The sequence below is a fragment of the Gymnoscopelus braueri genome (assembly GCF_963280865.1).
Source record: "Gymnoscopelus braueri genome assembly, chromosome: 14".
Classification (NCBI taxonomy): domain Eukaryota; kingdom Metazoa; phylum Chordata; class Actinopteri; order Myctophiformes; family Myctophidae; genus Gymnoscopelus; species Gymnoscopelus braueri.
The window spans coordinates 24910370-24924439 of record NC_137619.1 but is presented as its reverse complement, the minus strand read 5'-3'; the positions used below and the strand labels follow the sequence as shown (position 1 = coordinate 24924439).

The following is a 14070-nucleotide window of genomic DNA, read 5'->3' as shown; positions in this document are numbered from 1 at the left end:
CTACTGACAGGTCCATCACACTGTAGCCTAGCCAACTGTATATAAGCACAGTTGTATATTACTGTGTATAGCCTACACCTCATGTATTATCTTGACTACTGCAATGCTAGTTTGATATAACAAGATAAGATACATCTTTATTGATCCCCAAGGGGAAATTAATGAATCATATCAGCAATAGTAGGCTAAGCATGAAACACAGGTTATTCTGTAAGTACACATAGGCAAAGAATAAAGATAAAATACAATAGATTTACACTATAGATTTCTGTCCTTGGTCTGACTGAGTCAACATACTGTGTACTCTATCAATACATGAAAGTATAATGTACAATCTATCAACAGTGAATAAGACTGATATACAGTGTCTACAGTCCTTCAGCAGTGAGTATTTGGATAATATGCCTATACTGTCTCTACATTACAATGAATGTCTACACAGTCTAATAAATATGTGTGAATAATAAGCTACAGTTATCATTAACAGGCATCTATCACGGTTCTGCAGTGTGCATTCTAGTAGTCCATTTGTGACAGAGTCAAAGCAGCAGGACAGTATAATCCCAAAGAACAGAACAGACAGTGCAGGTCTCGAGTTCTCATATGGGGGTGTCAGGCATGGTTGTGATGCCTGATGACGGCTACTGTTACAAAGGACTGTCCAGGTCGCTTTGTAGTGTACCAAAGGAGGATGAATTTAGATGAGAGGGGTTCATCAGGATAGCATTCAGCTTCCCCCTCATCCGCCCCTCCACAACGACCTCCAAATTGTGAAACAAACCACAGAAAAGTTCCCTAGGAAGGAACAGCTTGCTCCGTCCCTTCCTGTAGACTACTGTGTAGAAGGCTTCAAAGTTGTCAGTACAGTACGGTTAATTGTTTATGTGTACTCACAGGAACTTTAAGGTGTCCACCATTGCCACCTCCTCCCATCAGATGGTGAGGGGAGCCTCTTCTTGCTCCACCAGTCGTCCACCATCAGCTCCTTAATGTTATCAATGTTGAGCTGGAAGTGATTGTTGTCACACCACCCTATGAAGCTCTCCACCAGGGCTCTGTACTCCTCTTTGTCATCTGTGATGCAGCTGAAAATGGAATAATGTGATCTTTTGTAGGTGGTACGTCCCTAAGTTGAAGTGGACGTAGGAGGTGTAGAGAGTGAACGGGAAAGGTGTAATTATACTGCAGTTCCTGGGATTGTCAGGGTTGCAGGTACAATCCTTATTCCACCTGCATCACTGAGAGCTTCTTGGATAGCCGCCATGGCCGGATGGATCTCACAGACAGTGCTGTGTGGCGTCTCCAGATGTGTGTATAGGCTCTGTGGTGCAAGTAAATGATGGCATCATCCACAAGTCCACACCCATGTTTGCCTGTTATGCCAACTGTAGGGGAATCTGTTTCTCCAAGATCTTCATGATGTGCAACATCAGAGCAACGGGCCTAGAGAGCACTGGGGTCTCCTTTTTTGGACACTGGACCAATCCAGGAGATGTTCCAGAGTTGAGGCACCTTTTTCAGCTTCATGAAGAGGTTGATAATGGAACACTGCTGCCAACTGCCGTTGCATGTCTTGATGTTGGTTGAACTGCAACTATCGATTATCTTCTTATCGGTTATTCTATTGATTATTTTTCAGATAAATCGAAGAACAGTTATTTTTTCTTTTTGTTTGGGGGGGGGCACGCATTTTTATTTTACTTTTATATAAACGATCGTCAAAACTCATTTTTTTAAAAATAATTGACTAAATCGATTAGTCCTACTTTATACTTCACCGTACAATGGTGTCACGCACAATTTGCCAAAATAAGGTCACAGCTTGTAGATTGGCTGCTTTAGCTATTTTTGAACACTTTTTCCTATAATAATGACATGCCCAAAATTGGGATGCCAGGTTTTAAGTGCTTAACTGTTGCTCCCCTATTGGACTTTACCGTCCGTTTATACCACTCGATTTGCTGTTGCACCCCTATTGGACCCCCTAATCTAATCTAAACTGCCTGACTCTCTGTGTTAAATGCCCTTCGTGGACAGTATCATGTCCGCATCTAATTCCCATTGAAAACCACTGAAGAAATGTCAAAGAAGAACACAGTAAAAATGATCAGTGTCATTTAACTCAGATCGTTAAAATGGAGTATAGAACACAGTCAAATTATCAGTGTCAATATATCTCTTTAAAAATTGACCCAAATGGTACAGTACAACTAAGGATTTTTACTGTGAAGGAACCATTGAAATCTGAGATAACTAAATTTGGTGGAACTGTCATTATGGTCTTCTTGACCAGTGGTTTTCAAACCTTTTCATGTCAACGACCCACACATTAATATAGCCAATGGATAAAATAGAGTTAAAGTGGTTAACCGGATTAACTCATTTAACTGGGACCCCTGGGCGTCCACAGAATCCACTTTGAGAACCACTGCTCTTGACAACTATTTGTCCAAAGGCTGTGCTAATATATGATTGTGAAGTTAATCTTTTTTGTCTTTAATTCATGATAAATACTATACCAAATAAATTTAGCAATTGCAACCTTTTTTGGTTGCACTGTCTGTGTGTGCACATTCCTGTCAGCCACTTAAACTCAGTCCACTCTTTTGAATGTTAAGATTTAATGAGTCAATAAGGAAACATGGGAAAATAGATTTAAACACAATAAACAGTCAAAAACTATCGCAGCAACCACACAGCAGGTTCAGTCCAGCTCATCATACATACATACAGTCACATACAGCAATAAACAGTAAGAATAATAAAACAAAGGTAAACAGTCTCATATCTCTTCATGGCAAGAATTCAACAAAGTACACATTATACATACACTCGTGTACACAGATACACACACAGGGTGTGGGAGCATGAGTGTGTTAAGCGGCATTCATTTTCACACACACACACACACACACACACACACACACACACACACACACACACACACACACACACACACACACACACACACACACACACGCACACGCACGCACGCACACACACATATACACACACACACACACACAATAACGAGATGCGGGAGCATTAGTGTGTATTTGTCATTTTCATTCTTCAGTGTGCTTGCACACACACACATTAACATTTTTAATTCAAACATACACAAACGATACATTTACACAGGAAGAGAAGATCCGTTGTTAACCACTTTAACCCTGACGTCCCTATTTTGGAAAATTGTCAAAAATTGATAAAACATTTTTAAATAGCAAAAATTGCAGATCTACAAGCTCACAACGCATCGCGACACATTGTGAGCTTGTAGATAGGCTATTCATCATAGAACAAAGTATATAGGGCTCAAGTGGTTAGAGTGTAACCCAGCTGTAGGCTACTAGACATGTGATGGTAGCTTAACACAGTGAGCTCTGAGTTCTTGAAACACAAGCTGGTTTTCATCCAGTTTTTTTATATGAATTTCCATGTATCAGAAAGGCTCAATGGGAACAACACATTAATGTTTTTTTGTTTTACAAAATTTCCATGATATCACAATGTTTCTTTTGAGGTGTACAAGGTTGTGTTGCTAAATAAATTATGCTATAAATCGTTCGGATGTCATCTTGCCTAATAGTAATACATTCTTGAAAAACGCATTCTGTTTACTTTCTGACATAACTATATCGTGCCCCCATTTTTGGCATTTGGTTAACATCCAATTTGCAAGTATGTAAACTCAGCTACTGTGGGTTCAATTCAGTCACATGAACTTGGCGGCCTAACTAGATATGGATTTTTTTTATTTGAAATCTACTTGGGTCACACAGGGTAAAAATTCAGATATTCTGTTGCTGTGTAAATCTATTGTAACCACATCTATGACTGCATGATTGGATTTGACTTTTGACCTATAAGTGCTGGGGCCTAACCCCTCGCTCTCCAACATCGCTAAGTGTAATCTCTTGTCTTGTGCACCAGTCAGAGAAATCTCCACAACATCACCATATAATTATGAGTAAACAAGTTCTGTTCATGAGAGAGAGCGAGCCTGATTTCATGTGTGTGTGTCAGTTCAGGATGTCTTATGTATTGAAATGAATTACGACAAGAGACATCATCTGTTCATACTTAGACCTATCAAATGAGCAGCATCACTAACTACATGTCCATCCCTCCTCCACGCTTCTAATATCCCTGTTTTAGTAGAACGATAAGGGCTGGGGTCAATTCAACATGATGAAAATAGAAAGGGCTATAAACAGAGCACTGATTCTCACTTCTTTAAAAACTTGGTTCTACAATGCAAGGGGTTTTCTAGACCATTTCATCTACACTTACATTACTTAAAGTGAATTGAGCCCAGTCCTGGAAGTGATGCATAGTATATGAACTCAGGGTGTGTTGAACTCCTTACATCGTTGTTCCATGATTACAAAGCCTCCTACTCTTTCATTGTGATTAGTACTTCTTCTTTTTTTTTCTTCTTTTTTTTACCTTTTACTTGAATTGAAACTTTACACAGCTGTACTACATTTTAGGACCTCAGGCCTAATAGAGCCCTTTCAAAATCCTTGCGTCATTTCAAAAATGCTGTTTGCAATAAGGCCGTTTTCTTTTTCAGATTTCTCAAAGACGCAAGGCTTTTGTCCGACAATAGCGCTCTATATCTCCTCAATCAGGTATCCCATGCTTTTCAAGTGATTTCACAGCCCTCCTCTGCCTCCTTTTTGCATACCTCTTACTAAGCATTCAGTTTATTTCATGTGGGGACACGTACTCTATGGTGCAATGAGGGTGAAATGAGAAGAACTATTGATATTGATGTTTGGTCAGTTGGATTCAGCTACCCTGACCCTGATGTGGAAGGCCACATACGAGAACATTATGAAGAACACTTGATTTACTGACAGATGTATACTTTTGAGACACCTTGTAACAAGCACACCTAATGTATTTGACATTATTTGAAACCATATTAAAATATAGTTGTGTCCAGATTAGTTTGGGACTCAAACAAGTCAGACTACAATGTATGTACTCTAGGCATGTCAACACTATGATGTAATAATTTCATTAAAACATACAAGTCTGAAAAATATTACATTGACGGCCATGTAGCTTATTATGCACTATACAATGGAAATAAGATAACATTTTGAGCCAATGAAGAGGACCTTTTATCATCAATTGTGGACAACATGATTACTACACTGTTTCTTAGGTCCAATTAGTTATCCACAATGACTTTCTTCCATTTTCTAATCTGTCTCTGTTGAAGAGAATCTTGTCCATCTACATTGTCTCACCATGTTGCCTATGCATCATCATCTATTCACATGTGCTAGCTGCCAAAACACGGATAACGATCAAAAGGGGATTAAAACTCAATTTAACAATTCTGTCCTTCCTCTCGTCTGACATTATTATCATTACAGCCAGAAGGGCAAGGACACTAACGGAAGCAAGGCCATAGAAGCGATGACATTTGAGAAACACAACTGATTTATTCTCAATTAAAGGAGTGTTTGGGTTTATCTTCCTGGTGATGTCATTAACGAGACAGTTATTTTATGAAGTAGTGAATTACCATTCAGTGATAGGGTTAGTGGCCAAACACTTCACTGAGGTTTGCTGTGGGAAACAAATAGGTCTCACATTACTGAACTGGATTTTGGGGGGAATTCAAAACAAAGCAAAGTATTGCAACCGAATTATCAGATACAATTTACACTAGGATGGGATGTTATGTCTCAGTTCACTTAACCTCCTAGGAGCTGGAGTGTGGCACAGTTTTTTGTTTGCCTGGCCAGAGAAATTATCTAAATTATGTTCACAAATACAAGTTGGACTGACCTAGAGCACAGGAAGAGAACACATTAATTCTTAAATTGAGTGCTGTTCCCCTTTAGATAACACAATGGCAAGCAGGACAAGAATAACATCTATTATGTGCTGGTTATGTGCTGTCTGTGCCGAGAGTTATGACCTATAATTCTAGTCCTTCCCTAAAGCAAGGCTTAGGAAGAAAGGCCTTGATTGCTTCCCTAAATCGTTTTGCTCCAATCTGAATGATGAATCAATTAATAAACAGTCTACAATCATTCTGTGTCCCGTTCACTCTAACATTGCATTATAAGTACATGTGTGTGTAGGCGTGTGTGTGTGTGTGTGTGTGTGTGTGTGTGTGTGTGTGTGTGTGTGTGTGTGTGTGTGTGTGTGTGTGTGTGTGTGTGTGTGTGTGTGTGTGTGTGTGTGTGTGTGTGTGTGTGTGTGTGTGTGTGTGTGTGTGTGTGTGTGTGTGTGTGTGTGTGTGTGTGTGAGAGAGAGAGTGTTGGCAATATATATAAGTGCTATCACCAAACCGACCAACAACTGCATGACACAAAAATAGGGTGCTCTGTTGAAACAAACACCAAGCACCTTGTTACTAAGTAGGAGTTGTACGCTACATGAAAGTAGCCTCCCACAGAACTCTTTGAAAGGTATACTGACACAATTAGGGCAAACTCTTAGACGTGTACTGTAAAACTCACAGAGACTCGCATTTAGAATATTAAGTGCATTAGAAGAGTGGAGCACAGCAGACTTTTCTTATTAGGACGAAAAAAGAGGATTCAACTTCTAAAAGTCTAGTTATCATAGTTCTAGTTGGCCACCTTGGCATGTAGCATCACCCATCAACTTATCCAATTCAAGGGTGTCAATTGGGTCCCAGGTTATAGGCAATTTACACACCCCAAGCGTTTGCATTTGACCTTAAATTCCAATTAATTTTACGGCTGTTTTCTGTGGGCCGTGTGTGTGTGTGTGTGGCCGTGTGTGTTTGTGTGACTGTCAGTCACAAGTATATTGTAGCCTATGTTGTGCAGTGTTGTATGTGCGTTCCACATGGAATGTTCTGTATTTAGTGTAGCCTCAGGATGTCTTGGTGGTATTTCCTTGGTACTATTTGTATGTAAGAACCCCATGTCAATGTCATATAATTCTTTCATACTTTTTTGCCACACTCTAGTTTTTTTTCTGAAATGATGCCTCTGATCATTGATGTATAAACGTTTACTGTTTCCTACATCTGTATGTCTCAATTACTGTATGTCTCAAAGCTGTGTCAGTATACCTGGGAAAGAATCTGTTTAGGGTAGGGTGTCTTGTATCCAAGGCTCAAATCCTGTCTGAAATAGGATCGCTACTCTTCTATGTATCATACAACCTTCGTACACGTGCCCAACTGAGCAAGGACGTAGCGATTAGCACTACATAGAAGAGGGACGAGTCCTGCTTCCTTTGATCCAAGGCTCCAGTGACCAGAATTGTTATATCCATCAGAGAGAGGCCACTAAACCCATTATCAAATGGATTCAGATCCCCGTAACCAAGGCGTTGCACTTAACCACCACTACAACAACTGCAAAGACTGCATTGGAAATAAAATGTGGCAAAACTATCACACACCCCATTCTCTGGCTGGACCTGCATCTGGTGATGTTTGACGTATGTTGTTCAAACATCAGTCAGTCTCTCCTACGTGTTGTACTCTTCATCGCTGGGTTCTGATTTGATATCCTCTGGGTTTATTAAAGGGAACTGGTGCTGGCCTGTAGTCCTGGTACACACGTACCACTCTTTAATGTTAGACACCTGAGGTAAGGGCGGGTTGACTGAGCGCTGGCTCCTCCGCTGGGTCCGGGAGCTCTGCTGCTGCTGGGCCAGCCGGCTCTTCACCAGGCCCGACAGTGAAAGGTCAAGGGGCATTGCCACGGGAGACGAACTCCGCAGCAGAAGCTTATGGTCTACTTCCCGGAGCATGCCGTGATCCAACAGGGGAGGGAAACGAACGTTTATGCCTGGGTGCGAGGGAGAGTGGCGGTGCATTTTGAGATCGAGAGGCTCGAGCAGAGCTTGATGAGGTGTTTGGTGTGGCTGGTGGACGAGGGACTCATATGGGTCGTGGGGTTCAGAGGTAGGTGATGACTTGATGTGGACCTTCATGTGTTTACGCAGCGAGCTGGGGTGAGTGTAGGACTTGGTGCAGCCCAGCGCTTTGCAGTCGTAGGGCTTGGAGGCTGTATGGACCTGCGAATGCTTCTTGCGGTCGCTGCTGTTAGCGAAACGGCGTTCGCAGAACTCACACTGGAACGGTTTCTCACCTGGAAGACACAGACATGCATTATACTGATGATCAGAAAATTCAGAATGTGTCTATGGCTTTTCCGTAAAAGTCAAATGTATGATATTCAATTATCACATAAATTTCACATCGTATACACATTATGGAAATTGTACAAAGTCTGTATAGTAGCCTACTGAAGCAGGATATTGCACTCCCCTGCTGTATTTATGCCTAGTTTCTGAGAAAGATGTTTTCTTAAATAAAATCAATTGCAATTGTACCTTTGAAGAGGTAGCTTACAATTTTTTATTCCATCACATATATATCGAGTAACTTCCATAACTGATATTTGCATCTATAGTCATCTATGTTGCTTTTTGTTATTAGAATATCTTCCTCTAATATTTAGCCACCATGTGGAGCTATTACATTTGTATAACACAAGGCATGAAATATAAATAAATACAAATTGAATAAAACCTTAATGTAATATTTACTTTGTGAAAAGAATGATGGAATTTGCTGCTATCAACTTGGCCATGTTAACATCATAGACTGACCTTTTTCAAATTTCTAACAACAACAGTTAACAGTGAACCAAGTGAAACCCCTCATTTTTGGAAGGAGTGGGAAATGTTTTAGGATTTTGTTTTGTATTTTCGAAAATACAAAAAAAGGACAAAATATATTTCACATACATGTACACACACACACACACACACACACACACACACACACACACACACACACACACACACACACACACACACACACACACACACACACAATAATATGCACCATGCAAACAACTATGTTGGGCCTTGTATTGAAAGATATTTCAAGTCCAGTTAAAGTTATTTAAATGAAAGGAATCCTCCATTATGCACTTAATGTGTAGATTGCTACATATTGAGATGAAAATGTCATGTTATGTCACTGAATGGCAACTACAAAAGGTGGTATATGCCATTTGAAGAAAAACAATTATTAATATTTGTATTTTTTTTCTATTTCCTATTCACTATTTCATAGTTTTGTGGGACAGGCCTATTAAATGTTTTACATTCAGCTGCTGTATGAAGAATATACAGTGTCAGTAGGCCTATGTAGTCATTTTCTGTTTAACTGGGTGGTGAAACTGTATTATTATTACAGTTACCTTACTAACAAACCTTGTAAAATAAATGTGCACGCATTAACTGAATTATTCTGATATGGTAACGGCCCACTGGTCCTCATCACTACATCATCAGACAGAAACAGCAGCATCCTGATTTGCACAGCTGGCTCCGGTCACCTTACATGACTCCTCCTGGGCTGCAGGCAGAGCGCTGGATTCTCTAGGAAGGGGGTTAGGAAAGAAGGGAGGAAGGAAGGATGCGTGGTTGGGAATCGGTACCGAATTGAGCCCACATGTAAACATGGAGGGGATCCCTGCCAGGGAACACTTTGAAGATTATCCCTATTCATCTCGTTATACAGACACGGCAAATCTTTAAAACAGCCGTTTTAACATGATGACACGGTTGCATTAAAAAAAAGAAATGACGTTTTCCATGTAACACTATGTAAAAACGCTTTTTTTTACCCGTGTGCGTCCTGGTGTGGATCTTGAGGTTCTCGGAGCGGGCGAACATCTTGCCGCAGTTGGGGAAGGCGCAGGAGAAGGGCTTCTCCCCGGTGTGAACCCTGATGTGGTTGATCAGTTTGTATTTGGCTTTGAACGCCTTGCCGCCCCGCAGACACTCGTCCCACATGCACACATGGCTCAGGCTCGTCTCGAGCCCCGCCGCGACGTGCTCGGTGGTGACGTGGTCCACCAGCTCGTGCATGGAGCTGAAAGTTTGCTCGCAGACCGCCGTTGTCCGCTCGAGCTTTTGTCTCGAGGAAGTTGTCCGCTCGCTCTCGGTCCATGACCATTTGCACGCCAGCTCCGTCTTGACGACGACGGGGCCTCTGGAGAAGTCCAACAGGCCGTCTAACGTTAATACTCCCACTCCTCCGCCGCCGCCGGGAACGTTGACAGCGGAGGCTGGGACGTTGGTGCTAGCGCGTTGCTGCTGCTGCTGGGGCGGCGGAGCGATGTTGGAGGCCCCGGAGTTGTTGTTCCCCAGCGGAGAGACGAGGCCATTGTGCCTGGCTACAACAGCCGCCCGCTGCATGCTAAACCGCGGCGGGCTGCTTCGTGCCCCCCGCTCCTGTTCGCGGTGTGGATGCCTCGCTTTTCCCCTTAAAATCGGTCAGATCCGAGCGGGAAGCCGTTTAGCGCTGTCTTCCCCCCCTTCCTGGCCCGTTTTGATGTCGGGAAAGGCGCATGCGGCGGTCTTGTTACCCCCCGCTGTTCGGTGTTAGACCCCGGGAGTCAGACCCTCCATGCTAGTTATTCACACAGTGAATGGAGGGGAATTGAGTCAAAAGGAGCAGAGTGGGCCGTGTCCCATTTCTGTGAGGCGGCATCCTTCTTCCCTTGCCTTTTCGACTCCTCGCTCTCTCCCTTGTCTCACTGGCATGTCAGTCTGCAAATAATCACTGAATAAATATAGAGACCGACGAATATAAACACGAGGAGTGATTATGAATACATTATAAATAATAACATGTGGGTAGCCAGTATATAGGGTCAGACAACCCCAATTCAATTAATTTCAAATTTGACTTAGCCAAAACACGCTATTAACATCTTATAACACTACTGGAACGCCATTAGGACTACAAAAACACCACGGCTGTGAAGAGGAGACAGCCTATGTGAGAAAAGGTGACACACACTTCCCCTGATATTCCAATCCAAATAGGCCTATAAAAAGGCAAAAATCAAAAGAATGATTATGCTCATGGTAGAAAGAGAGAAAGATACTGTGAGTTACCCTACCATATACCTTCCTTGCTGATTTCAAAGGTAGATGGCACTGTCAGTGACCAAATATTTTGTCATCTGCACAAAATCAATGTAGGCCTATGATTTCCGCAGGCTAAAATAATACTAACAAATGAAAACAACCCTGCAGTTCCCTGTGTTTACAAAGTTCAAGTCTTGTGGCAGGGGCTCAGGCAACTCACTGAAATATAATAGGACATGTAGCCCTGAATCTACAAACACCACGGGGTATTTGTCTACCACTTTTCCCATTGAAAGTAGCCTAGATGGTATTCACTGCCAACATTTTTTATTTCCCCCCCTTTTTACATTGTAGACCTAAATAGCCCATAGTGTTTTATATTTGTTGATGATATTTATTTTGGTGTTATTTTTATGCTGTTGATGAATTGAATACATAGATAGGTCCACAGTGGAAACAAGTCCCCATGCAGGACTTTTTTGTGTTATCCTTTTAGCCCAAATGTCTGACTGTTTTTATTATTTTTATTTGACCTTTATTTATACAGTCCCATTGAGACACAAGATCTCTTTTATGAGGGAGCCCTGTTTATGGCAGCAGTAAGCACAAAACATTGCTACTTTGAGTAACTTGCAAGTGTGTGTGTGTCACACAGCACCAACACCTCACACACTCATAACTTTGTAAAACCTTGCATTTATTTGCTGACTTTTTTAAATAGTAGCCTAGAAATTGTTCCTAATTTCTCCAATAACCTATGGTTATTATTATTGTATTATTGTTTGTAGTAGGCTATACATGAATGCCTTTACATCCAACGGCTACACAATTTGAATTGTTTTCAATAGTAGAGAAGGCCTGATTATTTTGTTTTGCCGCTGAAATGTAAAATAGTTCTTGCCCAAGGGACTCTTTCAGCTTATGCATGAGGCTACTTTCCCTGTCCTCCAAAGTCATACTGGGCGGAGTTTTATGCTAATAACATAGTAAACATTCCTTATTGGCTCACACAGACACAGGGCATTTGTGGGCATGACCAATCAGACAAGACCGTGGGACCCCCGTTTGTTGTAAAAGGAGAGGACAGAGGTCCCAGAAGTTAGTTAATTACTTTACTCGAGTACAGACTAACAGACAACTGAGCTGAAGAGTATTCTCTGTACATTGTATTTTGTCTTGCCTTGATTTGACCTAGTACAACTTGAGTAACATCTTGATTTGGACTTGACACCTGCCTTTAATCCTTTTTATTGGAGTTTTTTTTACGTTGCAACAGCTTCGTGCTGTGTAAGTGCGGTTTACAGTAGCCTAAATTAACCTCGGAATTTGAAAGCACTATTGACTAGACAATGCAACACCAGATGGACCGAGAGTCTGGCGTCTTCATGGATTTTAACATGCCGCTGCACATGGGCGCCGCGCCTGCCTTCAAACTCAGCCCCGAGCACCACATGATCTCCCCCCAGGGCCACGGCGCAGCAGCGTTCGCCGCCCAGGGCACGTCTTACGCGGCCTCCTACGCCAGCTCCGCTCGGGACTTCCTGATGAGGAACCGTGGCTTTGTGGGCGAGTCCCCAGCGGGACCGGTCGGCGACCACCAGGTCCACCAGCACCTCTTCAGGACCATGGCAGGCTCCCTGCAGCAGCACCACGCCGGCGCAGACCCCCAGGGGCACGGTCACCTCATGTACCCCGCTCTCCACGAGCAGGCGCTGGGAGGCAGGCTCGCCGGAGTGGGAGAACAGTTCCACCATGGAGCGAGAGGCGACCCTTATTGCCAATACGGAGCCGCGAACATGGGCATGGGGATGGCCCACCACCACCCCGAGACGTTCTTCCGGTACATGCGGCAACAGTGCATCAAACAGGAGATGGTGTGCAAGTGGATCGACCCGGAGCAGAGCGACCAGCGGATCTGCGGGAAGACCTACGGCAACATGCACGAGCTGGTCGCGCACGTCTCGGTGGAGCACGTGGGGGGTCCGGAGCAGAGCAGACATGTGTGCAGCTGGGAGGAATGCCCTCGCGAAGCCAAGCCCTTCAAGGCCAAATACAAGCTGGTCAACCACATCCGCGTGCACACCGGAGAGAAGCCGTTCGCCTGCCCGTTCCCCGGCTGCTGCAAGGTGTTCGCCCGCTCGGAGAACCTCAAGATACACAAGCGAACGCATACAGGTGAGCACAGTTCTAATGTAGCCTCATTTCTTAATGCAATGTATTTTATGTTATGCTTATTTGATATCGTATAAATGTCGAGTTTGACACGTGAGTCTAATTTTCTGTGTGTTTCTATTCTGTCTCAGGGGAAAAACCGTTCATGTGTGACTACTTCGGCTGTGACAGACGCTTCGCCAACAGCAGTGACCGCAAGAAACACATGCACGTTCACTCGTCCGAAAAACCCTATGTGTGCAAGATGTGTGACAAGTCCTACACCCATCCCAGCTCCCTGAGAAAACACATGAAGGTAAACAACCGTTTTGGCTCTTTTACGCACGAGTTTCATCATTACGCACGGCTTGTTCCGTGAGACATAGCACGACTTAACAGGACACTTGTGTATTGAGTAGGGCTGTGTTTTTACACCGCTGAACCTCAGTGTTCATCTATAACTCTGTCTCTGATATAGTGTACAAAAAACTGATCGACTTTTTGTTATTCTTTCAAGGTTCACGAGTCCTCGTCCTCGATGACGTCAATCTCCGAAGCTTCTCCGGCGGCCAGCAGCGGTTACGACTCTTCCACTCCCACGGTGTCCCCGGGTTCGGACACGCATGGTGAAATGTCACCGGATTCCGTGGTGCTCAGTGGGTCTCACGGTGCCATCTCACCTAACTTCAGTGAATGGTACGTCTGAGACGACACCATGCGATGGGAAGAACAGCGCAAGTGATTCTCAGAACTCAGAGACAATTAGGAGCCAGGACTGTGGTGCCAATTAAGGCAACAAAAAGTCTTAATTTTTGACACTGGAGAGGCGGGCTTCTTCAGCCAAATGGACGCTTCACGCGGTGTTGATGGCAATTCTTTCCACGCCATGTAAAAAGAAAAAAGCCTATATAGTGTTTTTAATGTTCTGTTGTCAGTATTATTAGCTATCCAAATTTTGGCTACGCATCATGTTGTGACAGAGCATTGTTATTATTTTTTATCGTGATTCAT

General features: G+C 43.0%; 2 protein-coding genes across 2 annotated transcripts; one reads left to right on the top strand and one right to left on the bottom strand.

The window, feature by feature from the left end:
- Window positions 1-2604: 2604 nt before the first annotated feature.
- On the bottom strand, window positions 2605-10910 carry LOC308100806 (uncharacterized protein). Its single transcript, XM_080449924.1, has 2 exons — window positions 9657-10910; window positions 2605-8105 (listed from the first exon to the last, which is right to left on the bottom strand). The coding sequence occupies exons 1-2, from the start codon at window positions 10228-10230 to the stop codon at window positions 7480-7482; spliced, it is 1200 nt and encodes a 399-aa protein (XP_080306050.1). The 5' UTR covers window positions 10231-10910; the 3' UTR covers window positions 2605-7479.
- A 1347-nt stretch (window positions 10911-12257) lies between these two features.
- Window positions 12258-13780, top strand: LOC308100573 (zinc finger protein ZIC 2-B-like; the record flags this gene model as incomplete). Its single annotated transcript, XM_080449640.1, has 3 exons — window positions 12258-13083; window positions 13212-13375; window positions 13577-13780. The coding sequence occupies 3 exons, from the start codon at window positions 12258-12260 to the stop codon at window positions 13763-13765; spliced, it is 1179 nt and encodes a 392-aa protein (XP_080305766.1). The 3' UTR covers window positions 13766-13780.
- Between the last annotated feature and the right edge of the window lie 290 nt (window positions 13781-14070).

Coding starts and splice junctions, on each gene's coding strand:
- LOC308100806 (XM_080449924.1), bottom strand. CDS start 10,230: ATGCAGCGGGCGGCTGTTGTAGCCAGGCACAATGGCCTCGTCTCTCCG. Junction 8,106..9,656: donor CCACACCAGGACGCACACGG/GTAAAAAAAAGC, acceptor TGTGTCTTCCAG/GTGAGAAACCGTTCCAGTGT.